This window comes from Scyliorhinus torazame, chromosome 2, assembly GCF_047496885.1.
Source record: "Scyliorhinus torazame isolate Kashiwa2021f chromosome 2, sScyTor2.1, whole genome shotgun sequence".
In the NCBI taxonomy this organism is placed as follows: Eukaryota; Metazoa; Chordata; class Chondrichthyes; order Carcharhiniformes; family Scyliorhinidae; genus Scyliorhinus; species Scyliorhinus torazame.
In genome coordinates, this window is record NC_092708.1 from 20,832,545 (window position 1) to 20,855,320 (window position 22,776).

The following is a 22,776-nucleotide window of genomic DNA, read 5'->3' on the forward strand; positions in this document are numbered from 1 at the left end:
TACATATTGTTTTAAGAAGCCCTCCTGGATGCTCCTTACAAACTCTGCCCCGTCTAAGCCCCTGGCACTAAGTGAGTCCCAGTCAATATTGGGGAAGTTGAAGTCTCCCATCACCACAACCCTGTTGTTTTTACTCTTTTCCAAAATCTGTCTACCTATCTGCTCCTCTATCTCCCGCTGGCTGTTGGGAGGCCTGTAGTATACCCCCAACATTGTGACTGCACCCTTCTTATTCCTGATCTCTACCCATATAGCCTCACTGCCCTCTGAGGTGTCCTCTCGCTGTATAGCTGTGATACTCTCCTGAACAAGTAGCGCAACTCCGCCTCCCCTTTTACATCCCCCTCTATCCCGCCTGAAACATCTAAATCCTGGAACGTTTAGCTGCCAATCCTGCCCTTCCCTCAACCAGGTCTCTGTAATGGCAACAACATCATAGTTCCAAGTAGTAATCCAAGCTCTAAGTTCATCTGCCTTACCCGTAATGCTCCTTGCATTAAAACATATGCACTTCAGGCCACCAGACCCGCTGTGTTCAGCAACTTCTCCCCGTCTGCGCTGCCTCAGAGCCACACTGTCCCTATTCCCTAGTTCTCCCTCAATGCTCTCACCTTCTGACCTATTGCTCCCGTGCCCACCCCCCTGCCATACTAGTTTAAACCCTCCCGTGTGACACTAGCAAACCTCGCGGCCAGGATATTTATAACAAGTGAATGTTAAGTGAACAAACAAAGGATGTGAATGGCGGCTGTCCAAATGTGAAGTGAAGGAATAAAGAAAGAAACAGGAAAAAACAAACCAGCAAAAAAGGAACACAGAAAACAAAATGGAGGTAGAGGTTACGATCTAAAATTGTTGAACTCGGTGTTTAATCTAGAAGGCTGTCATCATAGGAATGAGATGCTGTTCCTTGAGCCTGCATTGAACTTCATTAGAATACTTCAGCAGGCCATGGTCAGATTGGGAGCAAGGTGGAAAATTTAAATGACGTTTGCGGTCCTGCTTGCAGACTGAACAGGAAAGTTCCGCAAAGTGGCCACCCAGTTTGTGTTTGGTCTCCCCAGTGCAGAAGCGACCACATTCTGAGCAATGAATACAGTATAATAACTTGAAGGGTGTACGGGTGAATCGCTGCTTCACTTCAAAGGACTGTTTGGGGCCTCCGATGGAGAAGAGGGAGGCAATAAAGGTGCAGGTGTTGTATCTCCTGTCACTGCATGGAAAGGTGCCACAGAACATGGGGGAGGTGTTGTGGTGCCTGAGGAGAGGACCCAAGCATCATGGAGAGAACAGTCCCGATGGAATGTTGAAAGATGAGGACAGGACAAGGTGTATATGGTGTAAAATGGTCTAATCTTTATTCTGAGGCAATGAACCTTAATTTTTGAGTCTTCAATCAGGGAAGCATCCACCCAGTCAGGTCCCCTAAAGGTTTTATACATTTCAATGCAATCTCTCATTCTTTTAAACTCCAGAGAATATACAGTAAGAAGTCTTAGAACACCAGGTTAAAGTCCAACAGGTTTGTTTCGAATCACAGAGTAGTGTTTCAAAACAACCCTGTTGGGCTTTAACCTGGTGTTGTAAGACTTCTTACTGTGCTCACCCCAGTCCAACGCCGGCATCTCCACCCCAGAGAATGTAGACTATGGGCAGAATTTCCCCCCAGAATAGTAAAGTGTCAGGTTCTTGTTTAAAATAAATTTAAAGTATCCAATTCTTTTTTTTCAATTAAGTAGCAATTTAGCGTGGCCAATCCACCTAGCCGGCACATCTTTGGGTTGTGAGGGTTGGACCCGCGGAGACATGGGGAGAATGTGCAAACTCCACTCCGACAGTGACCCAGGGCCGGGATTCGAACCTGGGTCCTCGGCGCTGTGAGGCAGCAGTGCTAACCACTGTGCCACCGTATCGCCCAGAAGTGTCAGGTTGTGTCTGAAACAGGCAGGTTTACAATCGAGATCTTCCCACGCTTGGCCATTGTTTAGAAGAGGGCATGTTTTGCATTGCCATTTCAAGGTGCGAGGCCGAAAGATGCCAGCAAGCCCAGCTCCAGAAAGGAGGCCCTGATCTCAAAATGAAGTTAAAGATCCCCCCCCTCCCACAGACATCAGGACCCCCTTCCGCCCATCAATGGTCACTGGCAACCCCCCCCCCCCCCTCCCCTCCCAAGGAACGCTGGCATCCCCCCTGCTAAGGGTCAGTGACTTTGGGGCCCTCCCAATGGGTCTCCTTGCAGTGTAATGTAAGTCTACTTGTGACACTAATACAGATTATTCGTGTCTCATTACTGTGAGTTAGGAACTATTTTCAGAAACGTCTGTCATTGCTGATCATCGGTCACCCTGTAAGTGACTCTTCAAAGGCAAGGCATGGTAGCGCAGTGGTCAGCACTGTTGCTTTAGAGTGCCAGGGATTCGAATCTCGGCTTTGGTCACTGTCTGTGCGGAGTCTGCACATTCTTTCCGTGTCTGTGTGGGTTTCCTCCGGGTGCTCCGGTTTCCCTCCACAAGTCCCGAAAGACGTGCTTGTTAGGTGAATTGGACATTCTGAATTCACTCTCAGTGTCTCCGAACAGGTGCCGGAGTGTGGCGACTAGGGAATTTTCACAGTAACCTCATTGCAGTGTTGTAAGCCTACTTGTGACTCCAATCAATATTATTGTCAATATTATTATTAATAAAACATTTTTGGAATGTGGCTCAAGTTGCCCTTGAGAAAGTGATGGTGAGTCACCATCTTAAATGGTGGGAGCCATTTGGTCTTAATGTTTAATTAACTAGGCTACTTCAGAGTCAACAGGGTTGGTGTGGGACTAGAGTCCTAGAAAGGTCAGACTGCTTAGGAACAGCGGTTTTCCTAACCTAAAAAGGGGTATTAGTGAAGTATTTGGGTTTATCCGTCAGCCTAACAGCTTCATGGTCACTTTCACTGAATTTAAATTCTCAAACTGCCCATGATGTGATCAGCCCAAGCCTCAGGGTTACCAGTCCGGTACCCTGTGCTACTTTACTCTAACTTGGGACATTTTAATTATGTGTACTGTTATGGATCAGGGTTTAGAGAATCCCAAAGTGTATCATGGAGTTCACCTGACCCACAACTTGTACTAGATTGTGGTATGGGGGGCGCACGGCCCACTCTACAGGTGTGGTAGAGCAGAAATGGACGAGTACTTTTTCAAACAAAACAATGTTTATTCTATGAACTCAAGTTAACCTTTTTAAAACAAACAGTGAACATCTTAGCAACCATTAATTCAAATACATCCCCCAAAGAATACAACCCTAAGTAATGTGTATGCTGTTCTTTTAACATCCAAAAGACTTAACAAACCTCTAAACAGAAGCACATCAGGGTTTACATTCAATACTGAAACCTTTTACAATTCTGGGTTCACCAAACGATCCATAGATAGTCTTTGGATTGCAGACTTCAGATGCAGCTCACTGAAAAACACAGACACACCCAAGCTTTTTCTCAAAGTGAACTAAAAGCAGAACCAAAGCTCAGCTCCACCCACACTGTGACATCACTGCAGTAACATGAGCAGCCAAACATTTCTTAAAGCGACATTCTCATGACAGTACCTTGTCATATCAATGTCCGGTACCATTCTCAGGCTGTATTTTATAAAGCGCTTGCGATTCCTAATTCACCTGAGTTTGCTTCCTGCAGGTGTTGCCAGCAGTGAACGAGAAAGGAGTAATCTACAAGACCCTGATGCTCATGAATTCTGGGAAACTCCTCATGACATTTTCTGTGGATACACAGCAAGGAACTGCCATCAAAATCAAACCGAGTGTAGGTTTTGTCCTCCCTCTAGCTTATCAGATGTTGACGCTGAGAGGAACACCCCAGGACGAGAACCTTGCCAAACACTCATTGCTGCTACGTCTGAACGCCTCTGAGAAATACAATCAGGTACCAAAAGAAACCTTAGGTTTGAAGTATTGTGCACAGTTTTGGACTGCTTACCTAACGAAGGATGTGTGCACCTGCCTTAGAGTGAGTGCAGTAAAGTTAAGTCCTGGATAGTAGAGTTCTGAGGAGCTATTGAGCACAATGGACATATCATCTCTAGAGTTTAGAGAAATAAGATGTGACCTCATTGAAAAATGAAATTCTTGGGGGGCGTTGAGAGAGTAGATGCTAAGAGACAGTTTCCCCCAGGTTGGAGAATCTAGAGCTAAGCAGTTATAGTCTTAGAAACAAAGAAACATAGAAAATAGGAGCAGGAGGAGGCCTTTCAGCCCTTTGAGCCTGCTCCACCATTCATTATGATCATGGCTGGTCATCCAACTCAGTAACCTGTCCCCGCTCCCCCCATATCCTTTGATCCCTTCAGCCTCATGAGCCATATCTAATTCCTTCTTGAAAAGATATAATGTTTTGCCTCAACTGCTTTCTGCGGGAGTGAATTCCACAGGCCAACCACTCACTGGGTGAAGACATTTCTCCTCAGCTCATTCCGAAATGGTCTACCCCACATCCTCAGAATGTGGACCTTTGGTCTGGACTTCCCCACCATCGGGAACATCCTTCCTGTATCGGCCCTGTCTAGTTCTGTTCAAATTTTATAGGTTTTGATGCGATTTCCCCCCCTCGTTCTTCTAAACTCCAGTGAATATTATGCTAACCGACTTAATCTCTCCTCATACATCCATCCCACCATCCCAGGAATCAGTCTGGTAAAGCTTCGCTGCACTCTGTTGCTCGTTTTAGCCTTAGTTTAATTGCTCTTGTTCTATCACCTTTGCTCTTGAGTCGCCAGGTATCTTTCTGATACCGCCACGTGATTCAAGTCTGAGTAATGATCAATAATCCAACACACCGCTTAGTAAGAGTTAAATCAACGCACATTTATTATATACAGTAATCAATACTTATACATTAATTCTACTTCTAAGCTACTTCCTACAACTAACAGGCGAATACTTAACTTTGGAAATGGCCCACCAGGTCAGGGAAACAAATGGCCTTTCGTATGGGTTCTGAGCCTGTGGGATTCAAAGCTGGTACGGGTCGATAGTCAGGAGTGCCTATCTCTTTTTTAAAAAATTATGTTTATTAAGAATTTTTAAACAAAATTTTCAACCATACGGGGGGGCCCGTAACACAAAAGAAGGAAAGCTCGCATAGCAAGACATGAACATGGCAAGTCAATATGATACAGAACTTTGTACATTGGATTCCTCCCATACATATCAGTTTTCTGGATCATTCATGTATTTTCTTGCTCAAATGTCCCCCAGAAAAAAAAAACCTTTCCCCCCCCCAAAGAAAGATATCCCCTCCCCCCCTGGGTTGCTGCTGCTGCTGCCCGACCTTCATCTAACGCTCCGCGAGATAGTCTAGGAACGGTTGCCACCGCCTGTAGAACCCCTGCGCAGACCCTCTCAAGGCAAACTTTATCCTCTCCAACTTGACAAACCCTGCCGTATCATTTATCCAGGCCTCCACGCTGGGGGGCTTCGCCTCTTTCCACATTAACAAGATCCTTCGCCGGGCTACTAGGGACGCAAAGGCCAGAATGCCGGCCTCTTTCGCCTCCTGCACTCCCGGCTCGTCCACTACTCCAAATAGTGCTAGCCCCCAGCTTGGCTTGACCCGGACTTTCACCACCTTAGATACTGTTCTCGCAACTCCCCTCCAGAACCCCTCCAGTGCCGGGCATGACCAAAACATATGGACATGGTTCGCCGGGCTTCCTGAGCACCTCCCACATCTGTCCTCCACCCCAAAGAACCTGCTTAGCCTCGCCCCCGTCACATGCGCTCTGTGAACTACCTTAAACTGTATCAGACTAAGCCTGGCACACGAGGAAGAGGAATTAACCCTACTTAGGGCATCAGCCCACAGCCCCTCCTCAATCTCCTCCCCAGCTCCTCTTCCCATTTACCCTTCAGCTCCTCTACCAAAGCCTCCCCCTCTTCTTTCATCTCCTGGTATATCACCGACACCTTGCCCTCTCCGACCCATACGCCCGAAATTACCCTGTCTTGAATCCCCTGTGCCGGGAGCAGCAGGAATTCCCTCACCTGCCGCCTCACAAACGCCCTCACTTGCAGGTACCTGAAAGCGTTTCCTGGGGGTAGCCCAAACTTCTCCTCCAGCGCCCCTAAGCTCGCAAACGTCCCATCAATGAACAGGTCCCCTATTGTTCTAATCCCTGCCCGATGCCAGCTCTGAAACCCCCCGTCCATCCTTCCTGCGACAAACCGATGGTTGTCTCTGATCGGGGACCACACCGAGGCTCCCGTCACACCCCTCTGCCGTCTCCACTGCCCCGAGATCTTTAGCGTTGCCGCCACCACCGGGCTCGTGGTGTACCTTGTCGGCGAGAGCGGCAGCGGTGCCGTCACCAGCGGCCCCAGGCTCGTTCCTTTGCAGGACGCCATCTCCAGCCTCTTCCATGCCACCCCCTCTCCCTCCATCACCCACTTACGGATCATCGCCATGTTGGCTGCCCAGTAGTAGCCACCCAGATTCGGCAACGCCAGCCCTCCTCTATCCCTACTACGCTCCAGGAACCCCCTCCTTACCCTCCGGGTCTTACTCGCCCACACGAAGCCCATAATGCTCCTGCCTACCCTCTTAAAAAAGGCCTTGGTGATCACAATTGGAAGGCATTGAAATACAAAATAAACCTCGGAAGGACCACCATTTTAATCGACTGTACCCTGCCCGCTAGCGAGAGTGGCAACATGTCCCACCGTTTAAAGTCCTCCTCCATCTGCTCCACCAGCCTCGACAAGTTAAGTTTGTGCAGGGCCCCCCAGCGCCTAGCTACCTGGATCCCCAAGTATCGAAAGCTCCTATCCGCCCTCCTCAGCGGTAGGTCGCCTATCCCTCTTCCCTGATCCCCCGGATGCACCACAAAGAGCTTCAGGATTAAAGAGATCGTCACCTCCGACATTGTCGGGGGCAGGGTCCCCCCCCTCCCTTGCTTCATTGAAGGTCCTTACCAGCAACGGGGCTAACAGGTCTACATACTTCCTATAGAACTCCACCGGGAACCCATCCGGCCCCGGGGCTTTGCCTGCCTGCCTGCATGCTCCCCAGTCCTTTAACCAGCTCTTCCACCCCAATTGGCGCCCCCAAACCAGCCACCTCCTGCTCCTCCACCCTCGGGAACCTCAGTTGGTCCAAGAATCGTCGCATCCCCTCTTTTTTCCCTGGGGGCTGGGACCTATACAGCTCCTCGTAAAAGGCCTTGAATGCCTCATTCACTTTCACCGCACTCCGCACCGTAGTTCCCCTGCCATCCTTGACTCCACCTATTTCTCTCGCTGCCATCCCCTTACGGAGCTGATGTGCCAGCATCCGACTCGCCTTCTCCCCATATTCATACATCGCCCCCTGTGCCTTCCTCCACTGTGCCTCTGCCTTCCCTGTGGTCAACAGGTCGAACTCCATCTGGAGACTTCGTCTCTCCCTGAGTAGTCCCTCATCAGGGGCCTCTGCATATCTCCTGTCCACCCTTAAAATCTCCCCTACTAACCTCTCCCTTTCCCTGCCCTCGCTCTTCTCCCTATGAGCCCTGATGGAGATTAACTCTCCCCTGACCACCACCTTCAGCGCCTCCCATACTACTCCCACCTGCACCTCCCCGTTGTGGTTGGCCTCCAGGTACCTTTCGATGCACCTCCGCACCCTCCCACACACTTCCTCGTCTGCCAGCAGTCCCACATCCAAACGCCACAGCGGGCGTTGGTCCCTCTCCTCCCCCAGCCCTAGCTCCACCCAATGCGGGGCGTGGTCTGAAATGGCTATGGCCGAATACTCCGTTCCCTCCACTTTCGGGATCAATGGCCTGCACAGAACAAAAACATCTATCCGGGAGTAGGCCTTATGTACATGGGAGAAAAAAGAAAATTCTCTGGCTGAAGGCCTGGCAAATCCCCACGGATCTACACCCCCCATCTGATCCATAAACCCCCTGAGCACCTTGGCCGCAGCCGGCCTCTTCCCCGTCCTAGATCTGGAACGATCTAATGCTGGGTCCAACACCGTGTTGAAACCCCCACCCATTATCAAGCTCCCTACCTCCAAGTCCGGAATACGCCCCAACATCCGTTTCATGAATCCAGCATCGTCCCAGTTCGGGGCGTATACATTTACCAATACCACCCCCGTCCCCTGCAACCTACCGCTCACCATCACGTATCGGCCTCCATTGTCCGCTACTATGTTCTTGGCCTCAAACGACACCCGCTTCCCCACCAGTATTGCCACCCCTCTATTCTTCGCATCCAGCCCCGAATGGAACACCTGTCCTACCCATCCCTTTCTTAAACTGACCTGATCTGCCACCTTCAGATGTATCACCTGAAGCATGACCACGTCTGCCTTCAGTCCCTTTAAGTGTGCGAACACTCGGGCCCTCTTAACCGGCCCATTTAGGCCTCTCACATTCCACGTGATCAGCCGGATTGGGGGGCAAATTCCCCCGCGCCGACTAGTCATCTCCTATCTTAGGCCAGTCCCGTGCTCGCGCCTCCCGCACCCTCCAGTCCCCCAGACGGGGAACCCCCGCCCCGACCACCTCTTCCATTTTCAGTTCCCCCTCGGCCAGTGCAGCAGCAACCCTATTATCCCCCCCCCCCCCCCCCCCCCCCCCCCCCCCCCGGCGCTAGATCCACATCTAGCTCTTTTGCTCCCCCCATACTACTTCCGTGAGTCACCTGACTTCTGCTGACTCCGGCTTCCCCCGCCTTCCCGTTGATCTCCCCCGTGTGGGGATCTCTCCTCCTCCTTACATTCCTCCACCCTCCCCCCTCCCTAGCACGGGAAAAAGCCCGCGCTTTCCTGAGCCAGCCCCGCCCCCTGTGGCGCAGCTCCTGTTGCGGCCTTATCCCAGTTCCCCCATCCCCGAGCCTCACCTCCCTCCAGCACCGACGCCCACATTCCCCACTATCTCATCAAAAGAAAAAAGAACTCTTCCCCCATCCCCATCCATCATCCCACCCGTGAAACATTCTTTACCCATATTTACAACCCTATATACAGTCAACATCTCCCCCACAACCACAGCCCCTCAGTTCGAGTCCAATTTTACCGATTGGATAAAGGTCCAAGCCTCTTCTGGTGTTTTGAAATAGTGGTGTCAGTCCTGATAAGTGACCCACAGTCACGCAGGCTGCAGCATTCCAAATCTCACCCTTTTTTTATGCAGCACCGCCTTGGCCCGGTTGAAGCCAGTTCTCCTCTTTGCCACCTCCGCACTCCAATCCTGGTATACTCGGATCACCGCATTCTCCCATCTACTGCTCCCCACCTTCTTGGCCCATCTCGGGACACTCTCTTTGTCCGCGAAGCGATGGAACCTCACCACTATCGCCATTGGCGGCTCGCCAGCCTTGGGTCTCCTCGCCAGGACCCGGTGAGCTCCTTCTAGCTCCAGAGGGCTCGGAGAGGCCTCCGCACCCATCAGCGAATGGAGCATCGTGCTCACATACGTCCCGGCATCAGCCCCCTCCACTCCTTCGGAGAGACCCAGAATCCAGAGATTCTTCCTCCTCGACCTGTTCTCCAGGACCTCGAGTCTCTCGGCCCACCTCTTGTGCACCGCCTCGTGCGCCTCCATCTTTACCGCCAGGCCCAGGATCTTGTCCTCGTTCTCATTAGTTTTATCCCTCACCTCACGGAGCTCCACCGCCTGGGCCTTCTGGGTCTCCTTCAGCCCCTCGATCGCCAACAGCATTGGCGCCAGCACCTCCTTTTTAAGCTCCTCCACGCAGCGCCTGAGGAACTCCTGCTGGTCCGGCCCCTATGCTGCTCAATCTCCGTCCTCCGCCATCTTGTTTTTTTCCCCCTCGTTTTTGCCGCTGCTCCAAAGCCTCTTTCTCCGTTGCTCCACCGCTAATCTCCGCCATACGACGTAAGGGGAACCTTACTGCACCTTCCCACACGGGATTCAATCAAAACATTTCCGTTGGGGCTCCCCCGGAGAGCCCAAAAGTCCGTTATAGCGGGAGTGTGTGGCTTAGCTCCGCATCCCCGCAACCGGAAGTCCGGAGTGCCTATCTCGTAGCAAGCGTTGGAGTAGGGCTTACTGTTTCTTGCGGCTGTTGTAGAGGGTCAGCAGAAGGGTCTCGAAGGGTGTGAAGAGGAGAAGAAGGGTCGATTTGAACTTGGCCCCTATTCTTATAGTCCCCAGGGGCTTCCCGCCTCTCGGGGCGGGCCTTGTACCTCGTTCCAAGTGATTGGACTTGGTCCCAATCACTTGGTTCGATATTCTCCTATGCTGGAGCGATTCCTTGACCGATGGGCGGTTTTGAGGTGGTCATTCACCTCTCTTTGTGTAAGCTCCTGCTGGCGCCGAAAAGTCTGGGTTGGCTTTGTGTGTCTAATTTGTAGCATATTGATCCCGGGGATTGCTAATTAGTATGCAGATGGTTGTTGTGTTGATGGCTGCAGGTATCGATTCTGTCTGGCCTCCCCAGAGGCGAATACACAGTTTTGCCTGCAGCTGCCTGTTTGAGTCCTGTTGGCTGATTTTCCCATCAGCCTCTTCCGTTTGCCATTTTAAATCGGGGTTTGGCCATTCTCATCGGGAGCTAGCCATTTTACATGGCTACAACTCCCTTGAGAGCAAGAACATGGGAATGGAATTGATCATTTTGGACTGAGATGAAGAGGATATGTTGTGAAAATGGAGTTAGGTTAAAGATCAGCCATGCTCTTATTGAATGGCAGAGCAGACTGCCGGGGTCCAGATACAAACATCTAACGTGGATATAAGAAGAAAGAATCACTGCTGCCTTGCACCCAATCACAGACCTTTTGTTCTTTCAGGCATGGTGAGGTGAGAAGAGGAGGAAAGAGCAATAGGGAAGGGTGGTGGGAAGGAGCTAGAGATATTTTCTAGCTCCAGCATTTAGACCCAACAATGATGAAGGAATGGTGATATATTTTGGGGTCAGGATGGTGTGCAGTTTTGGGGGAGAACGTGAAAGTGGAAGTGTTCCCATATACCTCTCACCCTTGTCCTTCTAGGTTGTGAACATAGGGTGCTGCAATACAATTTATGAATGGTACACACACTGCTACTACTTGACCCACAGAGTTGTTCCAGCACTTCTTGTGTCTATTTTGAATTTCCAGCATCTGCAGTATTTTTGAGTTTGTGCCAGGAATCAAAAACAATGGCTTCTGTCTTCCCACTAATTAGGTGAAATAAATTTCTACTCAATCTGGACTGCATTTTAGATGAGCACCATGACAAATTAGAGACAGTGGAGGGGTGGTTTAATGTCATCTGAAAGATATCACACCTGACAGTGCAACACTCCCTCAGTACTGCACTGCAATGTTGGCCAAGATGACGTACAAAACTCCAGGGAATTGATGCTCCTTTTACACCTCTTCAGTATTTTTTTTAACAATTCATGAGCTTTGATGCTTTGCAAGCAATTTATAAACACTTAAAAAAAAAAAATAATTAAAAAATTGCAGTAGCCAATTCTTTTTTTTCCAATCAAGGGGCAATTTAGTGTGGCCAATCCACCCACCCTGCACATCTTTGGATTGTGGGGGTGAAACCCACGCAGACACGGAGAGAATGGGCAAACTCCACACGGACAGTGACCCGGGGCCGGGATCGAACCAGGGTCCTCGGCACAGTAGGCAGCAGTGCTAACCTCTGTGCTGCCCTGCAATTTATAAATGCGATTCAATGTCATATTAATACCCAGAACACCGTGCATGCAAGGTGTTGATTCTGCGCCAGAGTGCAGATCAAACAAATTCCATTCCACCTTGCGAGCTCCTGCACATTGCACAAATCTGCTAGAAGCAATTTTTGCACTGCAAAAAGAGCTGACAATTTTATATTATGGCCTCATCCAAAAGACGAAGGCACCTTTGGCACGACAGCACTCCCACTGCATGGCATGAAGTGTCAGCCTCGATTGTATATTCAGGTCTCTGGAGTAGAGCTTGAAGGCCAAAATGCTACACTGGGCTCAGCTAACCCTCGTGATTGGTTACAAAGGACAGAGAGGAACTGATACTTAACCTACTCCTTTCTTGCTTTTTAGGAGATTAGACTGTACTCCACTGTAGAAAAGCCTCTGTTGACTTTGGATGGAAATGGACATCTCTACTTTAAGCCGACATGTATAGGCACAGTTTCAGAACGATTATATCTCATTAAGAACGTGTCGCGGATGCCCCTGTATTTTCAGTGGAAGATATCAGCAGCTAACTCCAGAGTGCTGTCCGTCAAACCAAACTTTGGCATCATCCAGGCCAATGAATCACTGGTGAGTTCCAGATCTATTTCTGCTGATTAAATGAGCACAATAGGAGCAGTGTGGCTAAATGCGCCCAGTGCTGATGTACTAACCATACATAGCCTGGAACAGTCCAGTCCACATTTGATGCCCTGCTTGTACTAAGTCCTCCCATCAGTTCTCCAATTGGCCACGGTATCTCTGCGAGACCTGGATAGAGTGGACGTGGAGAGGATGTTTCCGCTTGTAGGAAAAACTAGATCCAGAGGACACCATCTCAGACTAAAAGAACGATCCTTTAAAACAGAAATGAGGATGAATTCCTTCAGCCAGAGGGTGGTGAATCTGTGGAACTCTTTGCCGCAGAAGGCTGTGGAGGCCAAATCACTGAGTGCCTTTAAGACAGAGATAGATAGGTTATTGATTAATAAGGGGATCAGGGGTTATGGGGATAAGGCAGGAGAATGGAGATGAGAAAAATATCAGCCATGATTGAATGGCGGAGCAGACTCGATGGGCCGAGTGGCCTAATTCTGCTCCTATGTCTTATGGTCTTTAGGTCCAAATGGAAGGATAAAATGAGTCAGGCTTTCTGCTTCCAATTACTCTCAGGAAGATCAGGGTACGTCGTTGTCAGGTGAGAACTTGACACATCTGTCATGGCTACCAAATACCCTGCCAACATGCCACAGCTAGAATGGCCATATGTTTTTTCTTTATGACTTCATGGGATTTGTTGTTCATCCCTAATTGCCTCTTGATCTAAGTTGCTTTCTGGACCATTTCAAAGGACAATTAAGAGTCAACCACATTGCTGTGGATGTAGAGTCACACGTAGGCCAGACCAGGTAAGGGCAGCAGATTTCTCTCAGTAAAGGACATCAAAGAATCAGATGGGTTACAACAATAAATGACCATTTCATTGTCACCATTACTGAGATCGGCTTTATCTTCTTGATATAGTAATTGAATTTAAATTCCACCAGCTGTGGGATTTGAACCCATGCTACCAGAGCATTAGCCTGGGCCACTGGATTACTAGCTCAGTGAAATAACTACTACGCCACCATCTTCCCCTTTCCTCCCATATGTCCCTCACGCCATTTGGCGAAGGTAAATCATAGACAAATTCATGCAGCCGTTACACATTCTACCCATGATTTCTACGGTTTGGACTGTTTTTCCCCTGTGCTTCAACGTTATGACTTTCATTACAATGGATAGATTTACTCCAGACACTCCCTTTAACCAGAGTTACCAAAGTGAGTGGACGGCAGGTGTCCATTAGAATCATAAAATGATACAGCACAGAAGGAGGCCATACAACCCGTCATCTCTGTGCCAACCCTCTGGTAGAAATATCCAACCAGTCCCATTCCACCCCTTTGGACCTACAAATTTGTTTTCATTTATGTATTTATATAATATTTAGTCTTGCCTTATATTCTTTCTGATGTACAGCACTGCTCCTAACTACCACAAATAGCCTAAGGGCTTGGTTGTATTGTCACTAGACTGGTAGCCCAGAGACTCCGGGTACTGCTCTGGGGACCCAGGTTCGAATCCCACCACTACAGATTCTGAAATTTCAATTTAATAAAAATCTGGAATTGGAAGTCTAATTAATTGTCGTTAAAAACCCATCTGGTTCACTAATGTCCTTTAGGGACGGAAATCTGCCATCCTTACCTGGTCTGGCCTACATGTCACTCCAAACCCACAGCAATGTGGTTGACTCTTAGCTGCCCCCTCAAGGGCAATTGGGAATGGCCAATAAATGCTGGCCCAGCCAACAACATCCACGCCCACGTCCCAAGAATGAATAAATATGTTTATACTACTTGGTATGCTGGTGTAACTGGACACCCATGTCTTGTGTACATGTATTTCTAGAAGGTTGATTAAGAACATGTTGGGAAGATGAAGCCAGATGTGAAATCTTAAACTGCTTTAATAAATGAACAATGGTTATGATCAAATTTGCTTATTTCAATCGGTACAGCTTCACTTTGCGAAATGTAGAATGATATAAAACACAAGGAGACCATTCCATGCTGCAATAGCACAAAATAACAAACATCCCTATTTTCAGCACTAGAAAGGACAATGGGCATGACACCTTCACTGATTGCCAAGGCAGGCTAATTTATTGCTTATTAACTTGGCTTGGGGGAAATCAGCTTATTTTAATGTATTAATCATCTTTCTTCATCTAGCTGGGTTTTTTTCTAAACTAGTGGGAATACAGTTTGCTTTAAAATCTCGACGTTTTAAGTAAAACGTCTCCATTGAAAGATAGTCAAGAACTCCTGAACTAAGACCAGAAGAATGTTGTCCCCTTTGAACTAAGGGTGCCCAAAGTGTGGCTTCTGGGCACATTTGGCTCCTGACCCCTTTGCAATTGGTCACACATAGCCATTTAATTGCCTTTACAATGTTTTATTAGCTGGCTTGACCTCTAGGTTTGGAATGGACTGGCATTATCCCTGTTGGTGGAAAAGTCCTCAATCAGGAGCACTGGATTTGTAGTAGTTACTGGACATATATGCAGGTTTTAACTAATTCATCATGGAATGTGGGCATTACTGACAAGGCCAGCGTTTATTGTCCATCCCCAATTTCCTTTGAGAAAGTGGTGAGCCATCTTCTTGAATCCAAATGAGTGCGGAGTCTGCACGTGCGGAATGTGTGCGGAGTTTTCCCTTTCTCCCTGTGTCTGCGTGAGCTTCCTCCGGGTGCTCCAGTTTCCTCCCAATCCAAAGATGTGCAGGTCAGGTGGGTTGGCTGCGCTAAATTACCCTTTGTGTCTAATGATAAAGGTTAGGTGGGGTTACTGGGTTATGGGGATAGGGTGGAAGCGTGGGCTGAAGTAGGATGCTCTTTCCGAGGGCCGGTGCAGACTCGATGGCCCGAATGTCCTCCTTCTGCACTGTAAATTCTATAATACGATGAGTGGCTTGCTAAACTATTTGAGTGGCCAGTTAAGAGTCAACCACCTTGCTGTGGGTCTGCAGTCACACTCAGGCCACACCAGGTAAGGATAACAGATTTTCTTCCCGAAAGGACATTAATGAACCAAATGGGGTTTTCCAACCATCTGGTAGTTTTATGGTAACTATTGCCAATACTGGCATTTTCAAAATTGGAGATTTATTTAATAAATTTTTTGCTGAAAAAAGACAAATGCTGTTGAAGCTTTTCATCCTCCACTTTTCAGGGCAATCCACAAAAATAGTTTCCACAGAGTGGGAGACAGCCATTTCCCTGGTTCATTCAACACGTCAATGTCTTGACCAATCAGAGTCAAACTGCCTGGTTTGAATTTAAACAGCGTCTTGGCAGTTAACTGTTCCCTGATGCATTCTACATGGCAATGCCTCTACAAATCAGACTCCACTTGCCAACCAATCAGCACCCTCTTCTCATGCAGTATAAATTGTTGTTCCCTTATGGATTTTGCATTATTGCAATTCATAGAATCATAGAATTTACAGTGCAGAAGGAGGTCACTCAGCCCACCGAGTCTGCACCGGCCCTCGGAAAGAGCACCCCACCCTAGCCCACACCTCCACCCTATCCCCGTAACCCAGCAACCCACCCAACCGTTTTTGACACTAAGGGTAATTTTTTTTACCTTGCAGAAGGAGGCCATTCGGCCCATTGAGTCTGTACCGGCCCTTGGAAAGAGCATCCTACTTAAGCCCACGCCTTCGCCCTATCCCTACAACCTGACCAAACCATTTGGATACTAAGGGGGCCCACACCTCCGCCCTATCCCTATAACCTGACCTAACCTTTTTGATACTAAGGGGCAATTTAGCATGGTCAATCCACCTAACCTGCACATCTTTGGACTGTGGGAGGACCGGAGCACCCAGAGGAAACCCACACATACACGGAGAGAACGTGCAGGCTCCACACAGTCACCCAAGCCGGGAATGTAACCTGGGACCCTGGAGCTGTGAAGCAACAGTGCTAGCCACTATGTTCCTGTGCTGCCCATTCTGTCCTGATGAGTGCAAGACAAAAACTTTGACAGCATGTCTCTTTTTTGTGCAAGCAAGCAACCATTAATTAAATTCCCCAGCAGCCAAAGTAGGATTTGAACTTGTCCCAATTAGGCCATGCCTCTGAATTCCTAGTCCAGTAGCATACCCTATGTTGATTTTAATGTGATTCCGAAGGCTACACTGTGGTCCAAAAAGGTACATGGTTCGAGCATTCCCACCATTGAGTTTTCTTCCTGCATAAGGTCTTTTTCTACCTCCTGACATCTGCAGATGGATGTTATTTCCAAATTAATTTTTCTACGGAAATGAAATTTGCCTGAGTGCTTTTTTTGTGCACGAGTTAAAGTACTTGTGTGAAATTCAACCAGTGTTCTGAGACTAACACTGAGCAAGACTGATATTGCAACAAGGATCAGTCACAGATACCATGTTGGAGGGCATGCCACTCCATTGCCAATGTTTATGATTACTTAGCTCTTCCATCATCAACAAATGCATTTATAGAGTGCCTTTCAAATAGTAAAATGTCCCAAAGGACCTCACAGGAGTATTATCAGACAAAATTTGACACTGAGCAACATGGGGGAAATTAAGACAAGTGGCCCTTAACCTGGTCAAAGAGGTAGGTTTCAAGGAGCGTGTTAAAGGAGGAGAGAGGCTAAGGGGTTTAGAGAGAACATTCTAGAGCTTAGGGCATGGGCGCCAATGGTGGAGTACAGGAAATCAGGGGTACGACCATAAGACACAGGAGATGAATTAGGCCACTCGACCCATCGAGTCTGCTCCACAATTCAATCATGGCTTTTTTTTCTCATTCCCAATCTCCTACCTCCTCCCCATAAGCCCTGATACCTTTCTTAATCAAGAACCTATCTATCTGTCTTAATAATAATTATAATAATAATCTTTATTGTTACAAGTAGGCTTACCTTAACACTGCAATGAAGTTACCGTGAAAGGCCCATGGTCATCACATTCTGGCACCTGTTCGGGTACACGGAGGGAGAATTTAGAATGTCCAATTCACCTAACAAGCATGTTTTTTGGGATTGTGGGAGGAAATCGGAGCACCCAGAGGAAACCCACGCAGACACGGCGAGAACGTGCAGACTCTGCACAGACTGTGACCCAAACCGGGAATGTAACCTTGGGCCCTGGCGCTGTGAAGCAACATTGCTAACCACTGTACTACCCTTAAAGACAATCAGTGATTTGGCCTCCACAGTCTTCTGCGGCAAAGAGTTCCATAGATTCACCACCCTCTGGCTGAAGAAATTCTTCCTCATCTCCGTTTAGTCTGAGATGGTGTCCTCTGGTTCTAGTTTTTCCTACAAGTGGAAACATCCTCTCCATATCCACTCTATCCAGGCCTCGCAGTATCCTGTAAGTTTCAATAAGATCCCTCCTCATCCTTCTAAGCTCCAAAGAGTACAGACCCAGAGTCCTCAACCATTCCTCAGACGACCAGCCCTTCATTCCAGGGTTCATTTTTGTGAACCTCCTCTGGACCCTTTCCAAGACCAGCACATCCTTCCTAAGATATGAGGCCCAAAACTGCTCACAATGCAATATGAGGAAAGGCTGAGGGACTTGCGGCTGTTTTCGTTAGCGAGAAGAAGGTTAAGAGGTGACTTAATAGAGGCATACAAGATGATCAGAGGATTAGATAGGGTGGACAGTGAGAGCCTTTTTCCTCTGATGGTGATGGCTAGCATGAGGAGACATAGCTTTAAATTGAGGGGAGATAGATATCGGACAGATGTCAGAGGTAGGTTCTTTACTCAGAGAGTAATAAGGGCGTGGAATGCCCTGCCTGCAACAGTAGTGGACTCGCCAACATTAAAGGCATTCAAATGGTCATTGGATAGACATATGGATGATAATGGAATAGTGTAGTGCAACTGGTCGTCTGCAACCAACTAATAGGAAAATGGCAGAATTGAACAAACCACCGAGCAAGTGAGGGGGGAAAGTCATTGGAGTGTTTCAGCGGCATTTGAATAGATAGATTATAACAAAAAAACTTGCCGTCAGATTGCAGCATGTTGCATTTAAATGTCTCAAAGCCACAAACAATGACTGCCATCATGCAGACAAAAGTGGCTGACCTTCTCTACATTCTAAAGACTTCCTGCTTAAGTTTTTCGTTTTCCGGTGAGGTTTATGTGAAGTTGATTAGCTGCTTCAGACTTTTGTTCTGCTGCTGTTTCAATGTCTGTGCACAGCCTGCGTATTTTTAAAAAATTATTTGTTCATGGAATATGGATATAACTGGCAAGGCCAGATTTTCTTTTCTTTTTCCTAATTGCCATTAAGAGGCGTACATTATATTGTGGGGCTAACCGATGATCTGCTGTGGGCTCTTTACAGACTCAGACCTGGTCTTTCTATCCGCAAGAACAACAGAAGTATTACCTGAAACTCTACATTTTCATGTGGGGGGTGAAAGGTCCGCACTGCCCAGACCTGGGGAAGAAGATGCGCCTCACCCTGCGGGTTATCGGTGAAGGAGCAAAGAGCAAAATTACGGTGAGATTACAAGAGAGAAATAAGCCCTGCTCAGATTTATTTTGCTTTGTAATGGTAGCCATCTCTCCCTCATTCATTTTCTCCCTGAAAGTAGCAACCCTTGCTGGGGGGGAAACAGGTTGCCTTTGACGGGTTTGTGGTACTTTGTACAAAAGACCATTCTTCAAGTGTCAAAGCAAGCGACTTCAAATAGCGGTTCAGTCATTAATGGGTTACACAGCCTGACCCAACATTGAACCTCATGTTATCCCAGCAGCATTTGGCAGTGCCAAAATTTACTATTACCCCCGTAACCAGTTTATGTTGAATTGCATAGAATCCACAGCATGGAAACAGACCTTTTGGTCCACCTGGTCCCTGCTATCGTTTATGCTCTGCACAAGCCTTCTGCCACTCTACTTCACCTCACCTTATTCTTCTATTCCTTTCTACCTCGTATATGTATCTAGCTTTCCCTTAAATGTATCTATGCTTACTATTGAGTCTTGAAGGTATTACGGCACAGCAGGAGACATTCAATCCTTGTCATGGCCATGCCTGCTCTCTATCAAACAATCCTTCAGTCCCATTCCCCCATAGCCCTGTAAGCTTATTGCCGTCGTGTCCATCCAATGTCCTTTCAAAATCATTGATCACCTCTGCATCCACCACTCTCGGGGGGGGGGGGGGGGGGAGTTCCGCTTGCTGTATAAAATAAGTTCTTCCTCATTTACCCCTACATCTGTGGCCCAAAAACTTAAATTGGTGCCCCCAGTTCTTGCTAGATTCTTGTACACCTCTACTGAATCTCTTCTCAGTTGCCTTTGCTTCACGGAGAACAATCCCAGATCGTCAACCTGACCTTGCAGCTAAATTCCCTTATCGCTGGAACCATTCTGCTAAATTTCCTCTGCATATTATCCTTGCAAAAACTTCCTGAAGTGTGGTGGCCAGAACTGGATGCAATAGTTTTTTTTTTTTAAATATGTTTCTTAAAGGTTTTTTAACAAAATTTTCAACCATACAAATAATCCCCCCCCGCCCCCCCGCCCCCGTGACAACAAAGAAAGAATGCACGCATAGCCGGACATGAACATGGCTGCTCTCGCCGATACAGAACTTTATACATTGGATTCCTCCCGTACGTGTCAGTTTTCCCGATTGTTCATGTGTTTTCTTGCTCAAATGCCTCCCAGAAAAAAAAACCTTCCCCCTCCCTTCCTCTCCCCTCCCCCCACGAAAGATATCCCCCCTTCCGCCCCCCTCTCCCCCCCTGGGTTGCTGTTGCTGCTGTCCGACCTTCATCTAACGCTCCGCGAGATAGTCCAGGAACGGTTGCCACCGCCTGTGGAACCCCTGCGCAGACCCTCTCAAGGCAAACTTTATCCTCTCCAACTTAATAAACCCTGCCATATCATTTGTCCAGGCCTCCACGCTGGGGGGCGTTGCCTCTTTCCACATTAACAAGATCCTTCGTCGGGCTACGAGGGACGCAAAGGCCAGAATGCCAGCCTCTTTCGCCTCCTGCTACAAATCCACTACAAATACTCGTCCACTACTACAAATAGTGCTAGCCCCCAGCTTGGCTTGACCTGGACTTTCACCACCTTAGATACTATTCCCGCCACTCCCCTCCAGAACCCCTCCAGTGCCAGGCATGACCAAAACAGATGGACATGGTTCGCCGGACTTCCTGAGCACCTCCCACATCTGTCCTCCACCCCAAAGAACCTACTCCGCCTCGCCCCCATCATATGCGTTCTGTGCACTACCTTAAACTGTATCAGGCTAAGCCTGGCACACGAGGAAGAGGAATTAACCCTACTTAGGGCATCAGTCCACAGCCCCTCCTCAATCTCCTCCCCCAGCTCCTCTTCTCATTTACCTTTCAGCTCCTCTACCAAAGCCTCCCCCTCCTCTTTCATCTCCTGATATACCGCCGACACCTTGCCCCCTCTGACCCATACGCCCGCAATCACCCTGTCTTGAATCCCCTGTGCCGGGAGCAGCGGGAATTCCCTCACCTGCCGCCTCACAAACGCCCTCACTTGCATGTACTTGAATGTGATTCCCGGGGTAGACCAAATTTCTCCTCCAGGGCCCCGAAGCTCGCAAACGTCCCATCGATGAACAGGTCCCCCATTCTTCTAATGCCTTCTCGATGCCAGCTCTGGAACCCCCCGTCCATCCTTCCTGGGATGGTTATCCCTAATCGGGGACCACACCGAGGCACCCAGCGCTCCCCTGTGTCGTCTCCACTGCCCCCAGATCTTTAGCGTTGCCGCCACCACCGGACTCGTGATGTACTTTGTCGGCGAGAGCGGCAGCGGTGCCGTCACCAGTGCCCCCAGGCTCGTTCCTTTGCAGGACGCCATCTCCAACCTCGTCCACGCCGCCTCCTCTCCCTCCATCACCCACTTACGGATCATCGCCACGTTGGCTGCCCAGTAGTAGCCACCCAAATTCAGCAACGCCAACCCTCCTCTATCCCTGCTACGCTCCAGGAACCCCCTCCTTACCCTCCGGGTCTTGCTCGCCCACACAAAACTCATAATGCTCCTGCCTACCCTCTTAAAAAAGGCCTTGGTGATCACGATTGGAAGGCACTGGAATACAAAAAGAAACCTTGGGTGGACCACCATTTTAATTGACTGTACCCTGCCCGCCAGCGAGAGCGGCAACATGTCCCACCTTTTAAAATCCTCCTTCAACTGTTCCACCACCCGCGTCAAATTAAGTTTGTGCAGTGCCCCCCAGCTCCTGGCTACCTGAATCCCCAAATATCAAAAGCTCCTTTCCGCCCTCCTCAACGGTAGGTCGTCTATCGTTCTTCCCTGATCCCCCGGATGCACCACAAAGAGCTCACTCTTTCCCACATTGAACTTATAGCCTGAAAAATCTCCCCACTCCCTTAAGATCTGCATGACCTCAACCATCCCCTCCACTGGGTCTGCCACGTACAGCAACAGGTCGTCTGCGTACAGTGACACTTGATGTTCTTCTCCCCCTCGAACCACCCCCTTCCATTTCCCCGACTCCCTTAACGCCATGGCCAAAGGTTCAATTGCCAATGCAAACAGCAGAGTGGACAGGGGGCACCCCTGCCTCGTCCCTCGATACAGCCGGAAATACTCCGACCTCCGCCGGTTCGTGACCACACTCGCCACCGGGGCTCTATACAGGAGCTTGACCCAACTAATAAACCCTCCCCCGAACCCAAACCTCCTCAACACTTCCCAGAGATACTCCCACTCTACTCGGTCAAAGGCCTTCTCCGCGTCCATGGCTGCCACTATCTCCGCCTCTCCCTCCACCGATGGCATCATTATCACATTTAGGAGCCTTCGCACATAGGTGTTTAGTTGCCTACCCTTTACGAATCCCGTCTGGTCCTCGTGAATCACCCCCGGGACACAGTCCTCAATCCTCATAGCCAACATTTTTGCCAGCAACTTAGCATCTACGTTAAGGAGCGAGATCGGTCTATACGACCCACATTGCAATGGGTCCTTATCCCGCTTCAAGATCAAAGAGATCGTCGCCTCCGACATTGTCGGGGGCAGGGTCCCCCCCACCCTTGCTTCATTGAAGGTCCTTACCAGCAACGGGGCTAACAGGTCTACAAACCTCCTATGAAACTCCACCGGGGACCCATCCGACCCCGGGGCCTTCCCTGCCTGCATGCTCCCCAGTCCTTTAACAAGATCCTCCACCACAATTGGGGCCCCCAAACCAGCCACCTCCTGCTCCTCCACCCTCGGGAATCTCAGTTGGTCCAAGAATCGTCGCATCCCCTCTTTTCCCCCTGGGGGCTGGGACCTATACAGCTCCTCGTAAAAGACCTTGAATGCCTCATTCACTCCGCACCGTAGTTCCCATGTCATCCTTGATTCCACCTATTTTCCTCGCTGCCATCCTCTTATGGAGCTGGTGTGCCAGCATCCGGCTTGCCTTCTCCCCATATTCATATATCGCCCCCTGTGCCTTCCTCCACTGTGCCTCTGCCTTCCCTGTGGGCA

General features: G+C 48.9%; 1 protein-coding gene across 2 annotated transcripts in view; it reads left to right on the top strand.

Annotated features, from left to right (window-relative positions):
* cfap65 (cilia and flagella associated protein 65) overlaps positions 1 to 22,776 on the top strand; it is a 243,182-nt gene that overhangs the window by 93,037 nt on the left and 127,369 nt on the right. For both annotated transcript variants that reach the window (XM_072469307.1, XM_072469318.1), the window contains exons 13-15: positions 3,679 to 3,924; positions 12,045 to 12,269; positions 18,620 to 18,778. In XM_072469307.1, the coding sequence (XP_072325408.1) occupies positions 3,679 to 3,924; positions 12,045 to 12,269; positions 18,620 to 18,778 (630 nt within the window). The remainder of the gene's footprint in view (positions 1 to 3,678; positions 3,925 to 12,044; positions 12,270 to 18,619; positions 18,779 to 22,776) is intronic.